The sequence below is a fragment of the Ictidomys tridecemlineatus genome, unplaced genomic scaffold, assembly GCF_052094955.1.
Source record: "Ictidomys tridecemlineatus isolate mIctTri1 unplaced genomic scaffold, mIctTri1.hap1 Scaffold_132, whole genome shotgun sequence".
Classification (NCBI taxonomy): domain Eukaryota; kingdom Metazoa; phylum Chordata; class Mammalia; order Rodentia; family Sciuridae; genus Ictidomys; species Ictidomys tridecemlineatus.
In genome coordinates this window covers 514,569-530,360 of record NW_027521185.1, presented here as the reverse complement: position 1 = coordinate 530,360, position 15,792 = coordinate 514,569, and the positions used below count along the sequence as shown (strand labels likewise).

At 38.6% G+C, this 15,792-nt stretch overlaps 1 protein-coding gene across 1 annotated transcript in view; it reads left to right on the top strand.

The window, feature by feature from the left end:
- Nucleotides 1-15,792, top strand: part of LOC120888046 (autism susceptibility gene 2 protein homolog) — a 95,804-nt gene that overhangs the window by 16,804 nt on the left and 63,208 nt on the right. Inside the window, exon 2 of the mRNA XM_078035914.1 lies at nt 10,831-10,991. Coding sequence (XP_077892040.1) covers nt 10,831-10,893 — 63 coding nt within the window. The 3' untranslated portion in view covers nt 10,894-10,991. The remainder of the gene's footprint in view (nt 1-10,830; nt 10,992-15,792) is intronic.

Sequence of the window (15,792 nt, the reverse complement as noted above, 5' to 3'; positions counted from 1 at the left end):
TCACAGTTGATTTTAGTGTAGATTGTATATTAAGACATGTTTTATAGCCCCCCCCCTTTTCTTTCATATTACTGGGGATTAAACCAAGGAATCTCTAACAATGAGTTATACAAGATAAGGTCTTGCTAAGTTGTTGAGGATGACTTGGAATGTGTGATCCTCCTGCCTTAACCTCCCGAGTTGCTGGGATTATAGGCATGCACCATCATGTCTGGTTTAAGGGCTTGCTTTTTTTTCTTTTTTTTGGGGGGGGGGCGGGTTGTATTGGGGATTGAATCCAGAGCCTTGTGCATGCTAGGCAAGAACGCTACCAGCTTAGATATATACCCTCAGCCCAAGGGCTAACTTTTTATAAAATTTCTATAAAATTATTTTCTGTGATTAAGAGGAGCCTTCCCACTTTAAATAGGTGTTTAGTGGTTTTCATTGTCATTTTGTTTTTAACAATAATGAGTAAGCTTAATGCATTATAGTTATATATAAAATCAGAATGCATTGTATTATATTCACATGTGTACCCAGTATAATTTGGTCAAATTTATTTCACAGTTCTTTCATTTCCCCTCCTCTCCACTTTATTCCTTAATCCCCTGCTTTTATTTTTTGATCTCACTTCTGTTTTGACAAGATTCCTTCTCTTATTCCTATCTCCTCATGTAATTTTGTGCACTTTAGGGAATATTTATTATTTTTATATCTTCTTGTTGGATTAATTTTATTCTCTTTGACAGTATTTAGTGTTCTTCCTTGTCTCTTCTGATTAACTTTTCCTTGCAATCTACTTGGTCAGATATGAGAATAACTAATCCTGCTTGTGTTCAAACTCCATTTGCATGGAATGATTTTTAAAATAGCAATTCTCAAGCTATTAGTGATACGGAGCATTTTATAAAGTGGAATCAAATAAATGATTATCAGAGTATATCACACTTTCTAAGATTGCATATTATTTTAAAAAACTTTTTTAAGGGATATGTGTACATATCACACACATGGATGGGTATGTGTGTGCATGCCACATCCTGATGATATTTCCATTATGTGTCATGCTTAAAAATCATAGAAAAACATGAGCTTACTGATGAATTTACTGTTATTTAGAGAGGAAGAAACTGAGAGTCTGAAGTTACAGATACTGTCTACAAGAGCTAAAATTTGAATTGCACTCTTTGACTTTGCATATTTGATTCAGAATTCTATAGTAAAGCTTCTCATAATACTTTCCTTCTCTAGTGTATTTCAAAGACTTTGATGTTCAGAGACACTAATTGGACTCTGAAAATTGTTCTGAAATTTGAGGCAGGAACAAACCCTCAGACTAACAGACCCAGGTTTGACTAATTTTGCCATACCATCTCTACCACATCCTATTCCCTTTCTCTGTTTCAGAAAGGTAATAAGATGTAGCTCTAGATAATTCATCTCTCCTGAAAAACAAGGAAAATTTAGAAACTCTTTTCAATTGGCTGAAAGGCAGCCTCATCTTATTAAGTAGGAGAAATGGTCTGGCAGCAGTTAACAGAATCTCTAAAATAGTTATTTAAATCTTGTAGTTGGTCAGACTGGTGTTGGTATAGTGAGAGGGTAGGCATAGTAAGAAGGGTCTGCTACCCCATGAAGATGTTGGGTTTCAGTAGTCAAACATTTTTTGGGTAGACTTTTCTATCATTTATTATAGTAAATATAGGTGTTATGTTTTGTTAGCAGTCTTGGCCACTTCCCCAGCCTTCTGGAAATAAGGTGGAAATTTCAGTATTCTTTTAGACAAGTATTTTGGCCTTAAAGGTCAGGCTTTCCAGAGGCATTATTTTCACTGGCTCTCTTTCCTTTTTTCTGAGACACCCTTGAATGAATTACTGATCCATTCAGCTAAACTTTTTCTGTTTTGCACAGAATAAATTATTTTTGCTGAAGATTCCAGAGAAACAGAGGGAAAACCTGCTCCCTTCCTGTTTTTCTACTTTGTTACCCTACCCAACCCCAAACCCCCAATATAAAGTGATCTTTTGGCTCTGGGCCCTATCTGAGTGTATTTTGTGGCAATGTCTTCTATGACTAACTCCCAGGATTGTTAATGACTTCCTTTGTTACCCCAGAAAAATTGGTAGCAAAGACAGCTGTGAGGGGAGATGTTTCCACAAGATTATAGACTTATTACTTCAGTCCCTATGGAAGAGGGAGTTAAGGAAGGTGGTGGAAATTATTTTGCCAAGAGTTGAACGGTTGGTGGGTGGGTGTAAAACAGATGGTTAATCAAAACTTGCCTGTATAGAATAATAACATACACCCGGGGAACAAATATTTGGGTTAATTGTCCAGTTCATCTCCAATACTGGTGACACTTAGAATTATGGGGGAAATAGAATAGGTAACTTTCATTTTCTAAGAACAGGAAACATTAGGTTTCTAAGAAGATAAATAGAGGTTTTCAAGAAAGTTCAGAGGTTGTTTTTTTTTTTTTTTTTTTTTTTTGCATAGGACTTTTGGTGTTCACTCACTCCTCAGACATCGAGGATAGAGCCTTAAGGCTACTTTAATACTACATCTAATCATTTCAGGGTTGCATGTGTGACTTCTTATGCATATGTGTATCTGAAAAACAGAATAGATAATTTCCATTAAAGCATGGTTCTCAAACTTTGGTGCAAATTAGAATTATTTGGGGCATTTAAAAGACATATGACTAGAGTGCATCCCAGACTAATTTAATTAAAATCTCTGATGATGGGCCACAGGTATCAATATTTGAATAACCAATATCAAAGGTTAATCAGCCTTAGAAGCAGTGTATTAGATGATCTTTTATGTTTATTGTCTTAACTGGATTTCTCAAAGGAGTAGTTAAGTATTAGAATGCTGTTATTTCATGTTGATAACTTAAGAAGTCCCTGTAGTTTCTATCAGCATACTTTTACTAACTTTGGGATTTGTACTTCTGCTGGGAATCATGGCTATTTATATCTTGCTTGACCTTTAAGAGTGATATCAGAATCAAAGTAGTTGTGAGGCAACAGTTTATGATTAGCTCTGAACCCAAATACCTGTCTTGATCCTATCCCAATCTGGCATTAGTTCTGCTGAGTTACCTTTCTTTGATGCATCTTTGAGCATAGCCAGTCCCTCCCTAACCAACCAAGTCATTGTCCCTTGGTCACCACAGTGAGAGCTTGACTGAAAAATTGGATGAGTGCCCTCAACATTCTGAAGTAGTTGTAGTTATTACTGTCGCCAATGTGTAGGCAGTGCTTAGTTTGGATCTAGAATGTCCCGTCATGTTAAAAACCTGTTCCACTGGGTGGTGCTTGTGGGGAGTGATGAAACTTTTAAAAGGTGTGGTCTAGTTGGAGGTTTTTAGATTATTGGGGAAATATCCTCCAGTTGGATTGTGTGCCCCTTCCTCTTTATCTCTATGCTTTCTGAACATAAAAACTGAGTGGTTTTGCTCTTCCACATACTTTGGCTGTGACAGTCCCAAAGTAACAGGTCCAATTGATCATTGACTGGAACCTCCAAACTTATGAGACAGAATAAAACTTTTCTTTCTATAAGCAAATTATCTCAGGTATTTTGTTACAGTGATGAACACACATGAAAAATCTGAGGCTTGAAGAGGCTGAATAAATGTCTTACACATGAGTCCAGAAAGGGGTGTCAGGGTACTGATTTAGATGTTCATGAACCTGGAGCCCCTGATACCTAGGAAAGAGTAAGAAGCCACGAACAGCTATTCATTACTAACATGAAGCTTAAGAGCCCAGAAGAAATTTTTGATATTTGCATTTGCTCCTTTGGATAACCTTTCACACAAGAATAGAATAGGAGTACCATTGGGGTGACTCACACTTGCCTTTCCTGTTGACATGGGGAAAAAAAGACACACAACAAAACCCAACTTCTGCTGCAAGGCAGACCTCAGGTTCTGAGACAAATTTGCCATCATGCTCTGCTTTTCTGATGACTCAAGTATAGAAACTCACAAGATTTTGTAATCTGTGGGTTTGATTTGTGACAACTTACTGATGTTCTTTGGAAATGTGTCTGCTCATTCCAACAATTAAACAGTGAGAAGTGACTGATAATGCATGAGGGATTTTTGTGAAGTTTTTAGGTAGCCTGCCCTGGAATTTAAATATGGCACTGGGAAAGGAAGGAAGGGAGGGAGGGAGGGAGGAAGGGAGGAAGGAGCAAATCATTTCCTTCCTTTAATGAATTAGATTTGAACTTTAAAATAAAGGAAACAAATTTGGTTTCTTTCTTCTTAAATCTCTCTTTTCTGTATGCAATCTTCATGGTGTAGAAAGTAAAAGACCCAGTCTGAAGGGGAAGCCCATAGTACAGTAGTTTGAAACCAAACTCCAGGCCATGCAGTGTGGGTTTGAAGATCTGCCACCCACTTGATGAGTGACCCTGGGCACAGTGCTGTCAGTTTTTCATCACTGTGAAAGATACCTGCAAGAAGTCAATTTAAAAGGAGAAAGTTTTATTTTTGGCTCACCGTTTTGGTGGTTTCACCCCATGACAGACTGGTCCTATTGCTTTGAGCCTGAGATAAACGGTCCTCCTGTACCATATGCTTCCTCCACAATGTGGTGCCACAGGCTCAAAGCTGACTCAAGCAGGGACCCTCAGATCCTCTCCAAAGGAATTTGCAATAGAAGTAAGAGCAGGGACAATCAGTTGGTGCTGGTGGGTGTTTGAATGGAGGGGCCCACACAGGATGATGGATGGTGAATAGGAGTTCAGGCAGGTCAGATATCAGAGAAGCTGTGAGTCAGAGGAGGAAGCTGTTTGCAGGAAACAAACCCATAAAAAATGTCAGGAATACTTCAGGGCTTGGTTGAGACTATCCCAGTCCCCAGCCAGCCCTTGGAAGCCCTTGGAACTGAAGGCTGAGTCTTTGTAGCAATGGCTCTCTAGAGCACAGCAGCCCAGATGCCATTTCTAAAGCATTACATGCCCCAGAGGATGAGCCTTGTTTTCAGGAAGAAGAAAATACTTGCTTATCTTGTCATCTTGATTTTCTATTTGCGCTTCTTTTACTTTTTGAGGGAAACAAAATTTCAGTGTAAAATCTCCACTTAAATTTAACAAATTCACAAGCCAGAAGCCCCTTGCCAATTGGTTGAAAGTGGAAATAAGCAAAATATGTAAATCACTCCTAATCCACCTGCCAGTCCTTCCTCCACAGAGATGGTGCTATGATAGTCTATAGTGTATATGACCATTTGGCAGCTGGATCCTGAGGGTGACAGGTCTGGGCTCATTTTGGCTTCTCACTGTGTCCTCAGTTATCCATGCACTGCCTTCTGGTCAGGCTTGTCCAAGTTTCTGGTCATGTAGTGTGTACTGGCCATTGTGACTGCCCATGGCTATGGTGATGGCCCATGCCCATGACTAGAGCTGGCTGAAGAGTTAGGCTGAGGATTTCAGATGTTTCCTGGAGTGCTGTGAGTTGGGTAGGTTGTTACCACTTCAGCACCCCAACCCCACCAGTACCCTTCCTGGCAGGGGGAATGTGCTCACTTACTGCTTTAGTTCTGCACATGCAGACTTTCAGATGCTAATAAATCCCCTGGAGGTCTTGCTACAGTGCTGCTGCTCGTCCAGTAGGTCTGGGTTGAACCTGGGACTCTCCATTTCAAGCAGCTCCCTGGGGAGTGACCTTGGCCCAGGACACTTCTGTGAGCAAGAGACCCTAGGATTGCCTGAGGCATGGACAATGGTGTGGGCATCTCCTCATTGATACAGTCTATCTGAAGTGGCATGTGCTCTTGGACAACTGTCTTCTCTTTTCAGAAAGGTTGAATCAACTCAAGAATGTTCTATCACTTATACAACAAAGTAGCTCATTGACCTGAATAAAGCAGAAAGGCATGTAGGAAAATGAGAGAACATTGGATTCCAAGAAAGAAGTGTTAAAATCCTACCTCCTGTTTCTGTGAATGGAGGGATATTGTTAACTTTGAGGTAGGAAGGGAAGGAAGGAGGGGGAGAAGAAAAAGAGACAGAGACAAGAAGGCATGAAAAGAGAGAGACTCAGAGATAGACAGAGATAAGGGATAAGACAGAAAATAGAAAGAAACAGATAAAGAAGAGGGAAAGAGGAGAGAAAAGAGATGGAGACAGACAGAATATAGACAGAGAGAAAAAAAGAAAGAAACAGATATACAGAGAAAAGGGGTATGCAGGGAGAAATGGGGAGAGAAAGAGATTTTGCAGAACATGAACAACTCTGGGATCCTATGAAGGGAACTCAGGGGTTCAGGGTGCTATTTCAACTTTGATGGGTGACATTTTTCAAAATAAAAAAATAGAAACAGAACAATGTGCCAGTATGCTAGTAGGGACATACATATGAAGACCCAGCTACAATAATGGTTGCTGAATTTAGTAGATAAAACTAGGAGGCCCAGCCACATTTGAATTTCCAGGGAATATCCAACACCTTTTTGGTGGACCTTTGTCCTAAACACTTCAATTCATTCCTTCACTGTCCTCAAGACAGGAAACCTTGCAGGGGACAAGTGGCCAGCCTAGGAGAGGCCCCATTCTGGAAGCTCAGAAGCAGCTCAGGGAGCCTCTACAGAGGACCAGTGAGTTCAATTTCTGGGCCTTTCCCTGTGGAAGGAGAAGTGTGGCTTCTCATAACGGTATCCACAGTGCAAGGAACTTGGCCTAGAGGAGGATGGGCCTGTAAGAGGCAGGGTCCCCACCCACGTGGAGTGTTGCTGCCTGCTCCTTCTTGGCCAGCCAGGGGCTTGGCCTGAAGCTCAGCCTGATGTGATTACACTGTTGAGTGGCCTTTTAAAACCGTTATGTGGCTTATGCCATGCCTCCTACTCCGGAAGCACCCCAAAATGTAAGCAGACACATGTCTCCTTAGCCAGACGTGACTCCCACCCTCTTGTCAGCAGGCCTTTGCTAGTTGGTGTCTTTCTGCTGGGAAAGGAACCTGCTTGGGAAGATTAGGGGGCGTGAGTTCATGTCTCAGTGCTGGCGCAGCCTGGCTCCTGAGCTCTCAAGGTGCCCAGCCCTGCTGGGGCCGGCCTGGGACGGGCGGGCCTTTTGCTTCTCCCTGGCTAAGTGTACGTGTTCTCTCCTCTCATGGTTTGTTCCATGATCTGTTTTCCACATCCTCTAAGTACCTCCATTGTTCTGCTGCCAGCCTGTCCCCACCAGTACTTCATGGCAGAGAGTTTGAGAAGTAGTTGGCAGGCTCTCCTAGAAGCACTGTTCTTAGTACTTGCTGTGTGTGTTTCCATGAGATAATCTTAATCCTTAGCTTGATGAACTCTAAATATATGCATAAAATCCTACATTGCCACAAACAAGACAATTAATTAGAGGAGATTTAACACTAGAAACATATCTCTAGTATTTTTCCTGTTTAACTGTGTGTGAATTACAAAGTATAATTTGAATCTTGAAGTGATACATGGAAAAAATCAAGAATGGCTACATTTGTTCCTTTTATTTATTAAAAAGTAATGAATAGACATGTTGCACAAAATTGCAGAACACTTATATAATTGTTAAGCCTGGGAGTAAAACCATGCCAGGAAGGGGTATTTTCACTAATTATCAGATTCATTCTAGTATCCTTCTTACCCCATACCCTTTCCCTCCCTTCACTACCCTCTATCTAATCCAAAGTAACTCTCTTCTTCCCTATCCCCACCCACTGTTTATTGTGAATTAACATCTACATATCAGAGAAAAAATTCAGCCTTAGTTTTTTTAGGATTGGCTTATTTTGCTTAGCATGATATTCTCCAACTCCATCCATTTATAGGAAAATGCCCTAATTTCATTCTTCTTTAATATTCCAAGAATTTTCAGTTATATGTCCTCAAGATAGAGTGGATATCAAACGTAGTTGGGACAAGGTTTACAAATTCAGTTCTGTGTTCTGTGGGACGAAATAGTTATTCGTTTGGTCAGCCTTTTGAACATGTTAAAGATTTAGTCACCACTTGCCTTTACTCAATATACCAGTAGAAATGTTAGGAGAGAAGCATTGTGTATCTAAATTTATAAATGATGTATTACTATTTTAGTAAGAGTTGCATATCCCACAATTTCTTAAGGATCCTCACCAAGAGAAATAATCACATTAAAAGTTTTCAACTACAGAACAATTTTGTCTACTTCAAAGTGTGACCCTAGATGACCACTGCTCTGTTGCCTGTTAATGTTGGTTAGCTAGACAAAATAATGTCAAATATGTTAACATAACCCTTGAAAAAAGTCCAGTCATTTTCATTAATGAAAATCTCTTCTTTAATGGATACTGATACATTTGCCCCTATTAACTCAAGTTTGAATAAAGGTCAGTTACATCAACTGGCTTTGAAGTAGTTCTTTTTCTTCCATGTTAATCTGTCAGGGGGCCATCAATATTCTGAAATAGCAAAGAATCCCCTTTGGACTCTATCTCTAGTTGCTATCAAAGATTATCTATATTCACATCCATTGTGCTTTTATTTCCTTCAGTGTGTCTCTGTAGCCATTAAAAAATGATTGTAATAAAAGGTATTTAAGAGCTACATAGATGACATGTCAGAGCAGAAGAAAATTGTCTACTGCTATAACTATTAATCCTGTTTTATCGTGGAGAAGTTGGAAACGTGGAACAAGAGAAGAGCCAGCAAAATATAATGCAGCTGCTTTCCCTCTTTTGCACTTCAGCTGTCACATTTGTGATGAGCCCACAGACACTACTTCTCTACCTGCCCTGCTCACCTGTCAGCTCTTTTGGAAGAGAGAAATCTCATCCTTGTTGAGTTGACATTTCGTATTCTTATTTTTCTAGATCTTATCAGGTCTTTAAATGATAATGTTAATTTAAAATGTTTAAGGGGATGATAAAGTATAAAATAGAACAAACAAAATAGGCAATGCAATATTTTTCTATTTCTTGTTACATTAGTAGCTAGACTCGCTGCTCTAACTGGCTTCCTTTGAGAAGCCAGTGTTACTACTGCTCCATCATCCAAGTTGACACACTTGCAAAATGACTTGTGTCTTTCCCTAGTGTGCTTTCTGTCCAACACAAAGAGCGGGGCGGGTCTCAAATAAGGACCCAGGAGCAGTATGACAAGGGCGTTTCACTTTCAGTGTTTTTGTTAATACTTGGAAGAGGTGTGCAGGCTTCATGAATAGTCATCTAAAGGCTTCATGCAAAGTTATCTATGAAAGGTTTTGATTAAAAAACCCAACATGCTTTATGTACTGAGCCTCCTTTTTATAAAGTTGAAACTGAGTGACAAACTCATTGAAAATGACCTTTAGTGGGATGTCCAACATCCATCAATTGATATCATTTAGCTCTGACTTAAGCTAAGCTGAATGATAATGGAGAGGAAAAGGTAATGAATTTTGAATTTGTCTCTTGGAAAATAAGTAATAAAATTCTGGAAATTATCTGTGACAGGTAAATAACTTTATAGTATCTCTATCAACATTTCCATTTTTATATGAGACAAATGTCTACTTTCTTCCACTAAAAATTTCAAGACTAAGGAACTTAACTCAGATTCTGGAATAGAGTTTTGTTTTCACATTTATTTACATATACACACCTACATACAGATGGATGTATATAAAATGACGGTGAGGAAGCTTAGTGTGTGTCATATATGTTATATTGATTTTAAATACATTGATGGATACAAATGGGCTAAACAGATTGGTACCCCACCCTAAAATTATAAAGGAAGAACTTTGTTTTACTGTGGTTTTTCTCAGAAGTATGAAAATATTTTCCCCAAATATATGCATATTTCATTTCTGTCCTCTTTATAATCATTGCCTTTGTTTTTCACAAAAGTCAAAAACTTCATGTAATCAAAGGTCAGAATAGTTATTTCACATTTTAATATTTTTAAAATTCATAGTGAAGATAGAAGATTTGAAGTGTAGACAAAAATGAAAGAAACATTTTATCAAAGCATCTTTTATAATTGTTGCATGTTTTTATGATGCATGTTGCTTAGGGAAAAGCACCATCTTCCATTGTGCTTTGAATCTTATTTGTTCATTTAACTTTTGTTGTTATCATTTGTGCAAGTTGCTATAATCTTTATAACTCTCATTTCTAGTGGTGGACTGGTATTTCTTTGTGCATATAAGCCATAATTTTAAAATTATGTGTAATTAATTTTTAATTACACATGCTCCCATTCATTATTTTTAATTCAAAGCAAATTTAACTATCAGGATTGCTGTAGGATCCAGATTTGCCTATAGCTCATGTCAGTGCATCTAATAAACCATAGCAATTTTCTCTCTTTCATCCATTCTGTCATTTGTTTGTTAGATGCAATATGGTATCACAAATCAAGCAAATATGTATTTACAAATTATATAAGAATTGACAACAGTTATGCATGAGTTATGCATAAATTATTATAATTTTGCATTAGTGCAGGCTTTCCATTGTTGATAACTTCCTATGCAACAGATGATATATGTAAATATAATATGTACTACCTTGATATTTAGCCTTCTTCCACCCATCCAAAACCGCCCCATCTCTGCTTGTTCTTTCCTGTGTAGGTTGTGTCAGAAAAGTTCTCAGGGAGCTAATCCTGGATGGCTACCAGTTTCAGTCACTTTTATACATCTCCCAACCCCTCACAAACTCCATCCTAAGCTCTCTGTGGCAGGAATAGCTCTCCTAATCCCTGAACAATTGACCTTGTCGCCAGTATTCACTGGATTCTATAACACCTGCTTTTGTCTTGTTTGTGATGTTTGAGGATGGAAATATGAGGAGGTTGTTAAAGACGTTTACTCTCTTGTTTTTCTTCCACCCGTGGGATGGAGTAGGACCTGTTCCAGACTGTGCAGAACCACCCAAATGGATCCAGATGCTGTGGCACCCCTCCGTAGTCAAACCCTACCTCACACTGCTCTCTGAGTGCTCAGTCCCAGACATGCTGGAAGGGGCGGCAGGTGCCCTGCAGAACTTGGCCGCCAGAAGATGGAAGGTATGGCTAGTTCCTTACAATACAAAAGAATCTGGAGTTGCAACAAGTCTTGAGAAAGTAATGCAAGTGTAGTTCTAAGAGGTGAAATTCTAACAAAGAGGTTTAGGAAAAAAAATTATATTGAGTTGTTGGGCTTAGAAAGTTGAAAAAAACTTAAAAAAATGAAATTCTTCTTAAGGTTTCTGAGGTCTTTGTAGACCACTGGTGAATAATATGATCATTGAAAAGGCTGTGAAATTCTTGTGATTCTATGGGGACAGCTGAGCTGCTTGACTTTCAGGGACAATTGTGACATGTGTATGTTTTCAAAGCACCATCATTGGCTGTTAAGGGAGCTAATCTGCAAACACCCATATGAGTATTCTAGATGTTGTACTGGATCCCAGCCCCCAAAAAGACCCCTTGCATTTTTAAATCATGAGCTTACAGAGGAGAACAGTATTGTTAATTCCATTTGGCAAAAATATTTTTAAAAATGTATAATTTTGACAAGATTAAGAGGATCCTTTCTCCAAGTCCTTATAAACTGACACTATTCCTGCTTGATTTTCACAGAAAATTCTCAAGACCCCAATTTTTGATAGGGAAAAATATCTTGACTGTGATCATCATAGTTACAAGCACCAATTTGCCTTGTTGCATTAAAATATAAAAATGTGTGACCACTCTTAGAGAAATGAAGATAGAATGTATGGGGAAACGCCAAGAGAAAAAACATTAAGAAAGTTTTCATTTTGCCACCTTTTTCCATCCATTTAATATCAAAGGATTTGGGATGTTCATAAACCACTTTTTTCTTTGTCATTCATTCTCTTCAAAGTGATGTTAACATTGACACATAGCTACAGAATTTTCAGAAGCTCAGAGGCATAGATGTCACTCGTCCTGGCCTCAGATTACCAGTTATTAGAACAACCTCTGGTAGTCATAGTGCTGACCTCTGTCATCAAGAACATGTTAAATTGCCACTAGTAAATTTTCGAAGACAGAAAGAATTTTAGAATGCCAGTCTTATTCTAAGCTCTGCTTCCCCAATAATTCTAGACAACTGAGTTAGTCCTCAAGCAGGGTGAGTTGCTACTAAGGAACATTCTGTGCAGTTTTAAATAAATATATGCTTATGTAGGGTCTTTTTTATTAAAATACAAATTCACAGGTACATATATAATTCAATCACATTATCAACATCTATTACATAATTTATTAATTTACAATGTGGGAAGGGAGGTGGACAATTCTTGGACAAGATTGGGAAAAATTTCATTGGACCAAACACTAACAAATTGCTTCAAGAAAATTGAGAATTAAGTGTGCAGAAACCAAGCATGGAAACCCTTACTTTCAAAAGTCTATTTCAAAAGACAGTTCTTGAATAATTAAAATATTGACAGGATACACAATAGAATTGACTTTCACACAGATAGTATTGCTGTCTGAAATCTAGAGTCTAAGAATGTGTTTTTATAGCAATTGTCAGAATTTAGTGTCCTTAACTTTTTATGGCCCAACAAAAACATAAATGTGAAGGTAAAACACCAGAATTTTGCATGGAGATAGCTTTTTATAGACCTCATTGTCTGAAACAATAACTTTCCATAATGGGAAGAGCATGCACACTTTTTTTTTTCTGTAACAAATTGACTAGCAAACTAGATCTTCATAATGGCCCTAAACACTTTTTAAAGTTTAAAACATTCATTACATGGTTTATGAGCATCAGGAAAAGATAATGGCATTATGCAGAAGCAAAGTGATACATGTTTTTCATAGCCGACATGCACATCAGTTACCTTTTTCTCATTTACAGTACAATGGTTTTGTTTGTGGCAGAATATTAAAACAATGGGATATAGTAGCCTGAAGATTTCCAAAATGTGAATGAATGCTCCTTCATTCTATTTATGGATATTTTTATTGTAATTGAGCTTTATGGAAACCTAGGGATTAAACTACAAAAATAAAATCTGTACTGGCTATGAAGTCAAGCATGTTTGGTATCTTTGTATTTTCAACTTCCCCCCTAAAATGTGAATATGCTCCCACTGGTTTTAAAAATAAGATAGGAGAAAAGAATACTTGGATAATAATACGTCAGTATTTAATGAGTTAACATGATAGCAACAGAGACTTAGTGAAGGAAACAGAATCTGTGACCACATGGACCAATTGACTAAAAATTATAAGGGAACCAGGAAATTCGAGACCTATTCTTACAGACAGAGTCAATAGCCTGAGGAAGGACACTGATTAGCATAGCTTAGTGCTCAGTGGGCATGGGGAAGAGAACCAGGCAAGATTAGGGGAGTTCAACAAAGAGAAGTTAAAGTCATGAGTTCACATCTAAGACAAAGTGAATTGCCTCTGTCTCAGTTAACAGTGTGAGGAAAAGCAAGAGGTTTAAATGCAAAGAAAGACTATTGAGAGTTTTGAAAGATTATAAAGAAAACGGGGCATGAAGCATCATGCCTCATGGGTTTGGACTGGGCCAGAATCAGCACCAGAGTATCTGAGGACTCTTCTCTATTGGAAGTCTCTCAGAGACAGGGCTTGAGTGGAGCTGATGTTCAGCCTGAAGCAGGAAGGAGAGGCCCACCCTGAGGAGCAGGCCTAGCCCACAGCCACACGTGACAGCAGTTCCTTCTCTAAAAGAAGTACTGAGAATACCCACCCAAGAGCTGTACTGTCTGGAAGATGTCGTCTGCATTTACACCACCTGGGCAGTGGACCCATTTTCTTTTTGATGGTCATTGATTTCAAAGATTTCTGAAGTGCTAAGTTATGGAACTCCATTCTGAAGTTATAGAAACCACTTAACCAAAGGACCTTTCACTTCCAGCTGAGATAGCAAAGATGGAGTGGCAAAGCTCTGATTTACCCTAAAATGGAAATATATGAAACAGTGTGGGTTGTTGATAAGACACTAAGCATTAGTCAAGGAAAGACGGTGATCTCAAGAAACAGGAAACAAACATGATGAGCCCTGTTGGCCTCAGCTATGCCAAGCCATGGTGTAAGGACTGAGAACCCCCAGGGAAGCCTGTAAATATTCTGCATGGACAAGATGGAGCTGGGAATCTGGGGAGATCAAATGGACTAGAGTACCTAGACCTGGAGATACAAAGAGGATTCCCCTCCGCTATGCAGCAGAGAAACATCAGCACATGCATATGAGGGAAATACCCAAGTCTGGAGAAGGCCATCTGAAATTACAAGAGAGAGTGAAATTCAGCACTTGCATAGGATGGGTATAGTGTGTGTTTCTAAGAGACAGGAAAACCTCATAAAGCATGAGCAATCTGGTAGAGCACTTAGAGGATCTTGCCTCCATGTGAGGAATAATTAGCTCCAGACTAAACATGTGCTAATCTTTCCTGTTGAATCTTAAATGTGACATCCAAACACATCAACAGTTTCCAAGAAAATTAGTTGCATTCCTGAAGGAAGTTTTAAAATATCTGTGGGAATACAAGAGCACCCAGTATTGAATTTAAGAACATCTGGCATCTAGTTGAAAATTACCCTGTTACCACATAAAATTTTTTAAAAGTACAATTCATAATGAGAAACCAGCTCAGAACTGACAGTTAAAATTGGCAAACAGGAATTTTTTATAACTTTTAGTTTTATATGTGTTCATAAATTTAGATAGAAACACAACATACATAAAAGAATGAAATGAAACTTTTAGAGTTGAAAGTACAATGAGTAAAATGAAAAACAACACATTGGATATCTGCAGATTAGACACTGTAGAAGAAAAAATTAGTGACTTGGAAAATGGGAATAGAAACTATCTCAAATAAAAAACTGAAAGAAAAAGAAAACATACAGGTTGTTAATGAACATCATCAATTAGTATTTGGAGTCACCAAATGAGAGGAGAGAGAAAGGAGCAAGAGGACCAAAAAAGTTGAAAGAATAAAGATTTGAAAATTTTTCAAATTTAATGAAAAAAAATGTAAACTTGCAGATCCAAGCAGTTAAAAAAAATCCCAAACTCCAGGAACATGTAGAAACCATAGCAAGGTGCATCATGATTACATTTTTCAAAACCAATAATAAAGGTAAGCACTTAAAAAGCAGTCAAGGGGAACCTGTGTTTCTACAAATCTACAAAGATGAGGCACCACATTTCCCATGAACACAGGCAGTGGAAAGACATCTGTAACACTGAAGAAACAGAGAGCCGGCTGCACTCCTCCTATAGTAAACTGGTTTTAGTTTTGTATCTAACAGATGCAACAGGTTCCTGAAGAAAGCATCCAGGTTGCTAATTACATTAGAGCAGCTGTAGAGCTAGCTATAAATGGAGACTCCTCCCAAGCCTGATGAGAGCCTGGACTAACCTGGAAATGGACAGTGTTCATCACCTGGGCAGTGGTGCCAGAGAGAAATCCTAACATAAAAACACCACCTGAATTGGACAGCACACTCAGAGAGGTGGTGGCTGCCATGTGCCATTCCAACATTCGGTTCTTCCCATCCTGCAGAACAGCAAGCGTGCATACACCCTGAGTCAAAGGCTCCAGCTCCCCACACAGGGGCCACAGGATGAAGGGATTCATGTTCATTCCCACTTGGAACCCTAGCAACACCTTTGTGGCAGTGGTCATTACCCACCTACCCCACTAATGACAGCAGTGGCTTTCATCCTTTCTTCATAGATCCTTTCAGAGGAGAATGCTATTGTTAAACACTAAAGCACTTGATACTGTAAATCAACTTGACATCTTCTCTCATCAATTAAACATGTAAAAATCTCCTACTGTGGGCTGGAAACTGGAAGACAGTTAAAAATGGA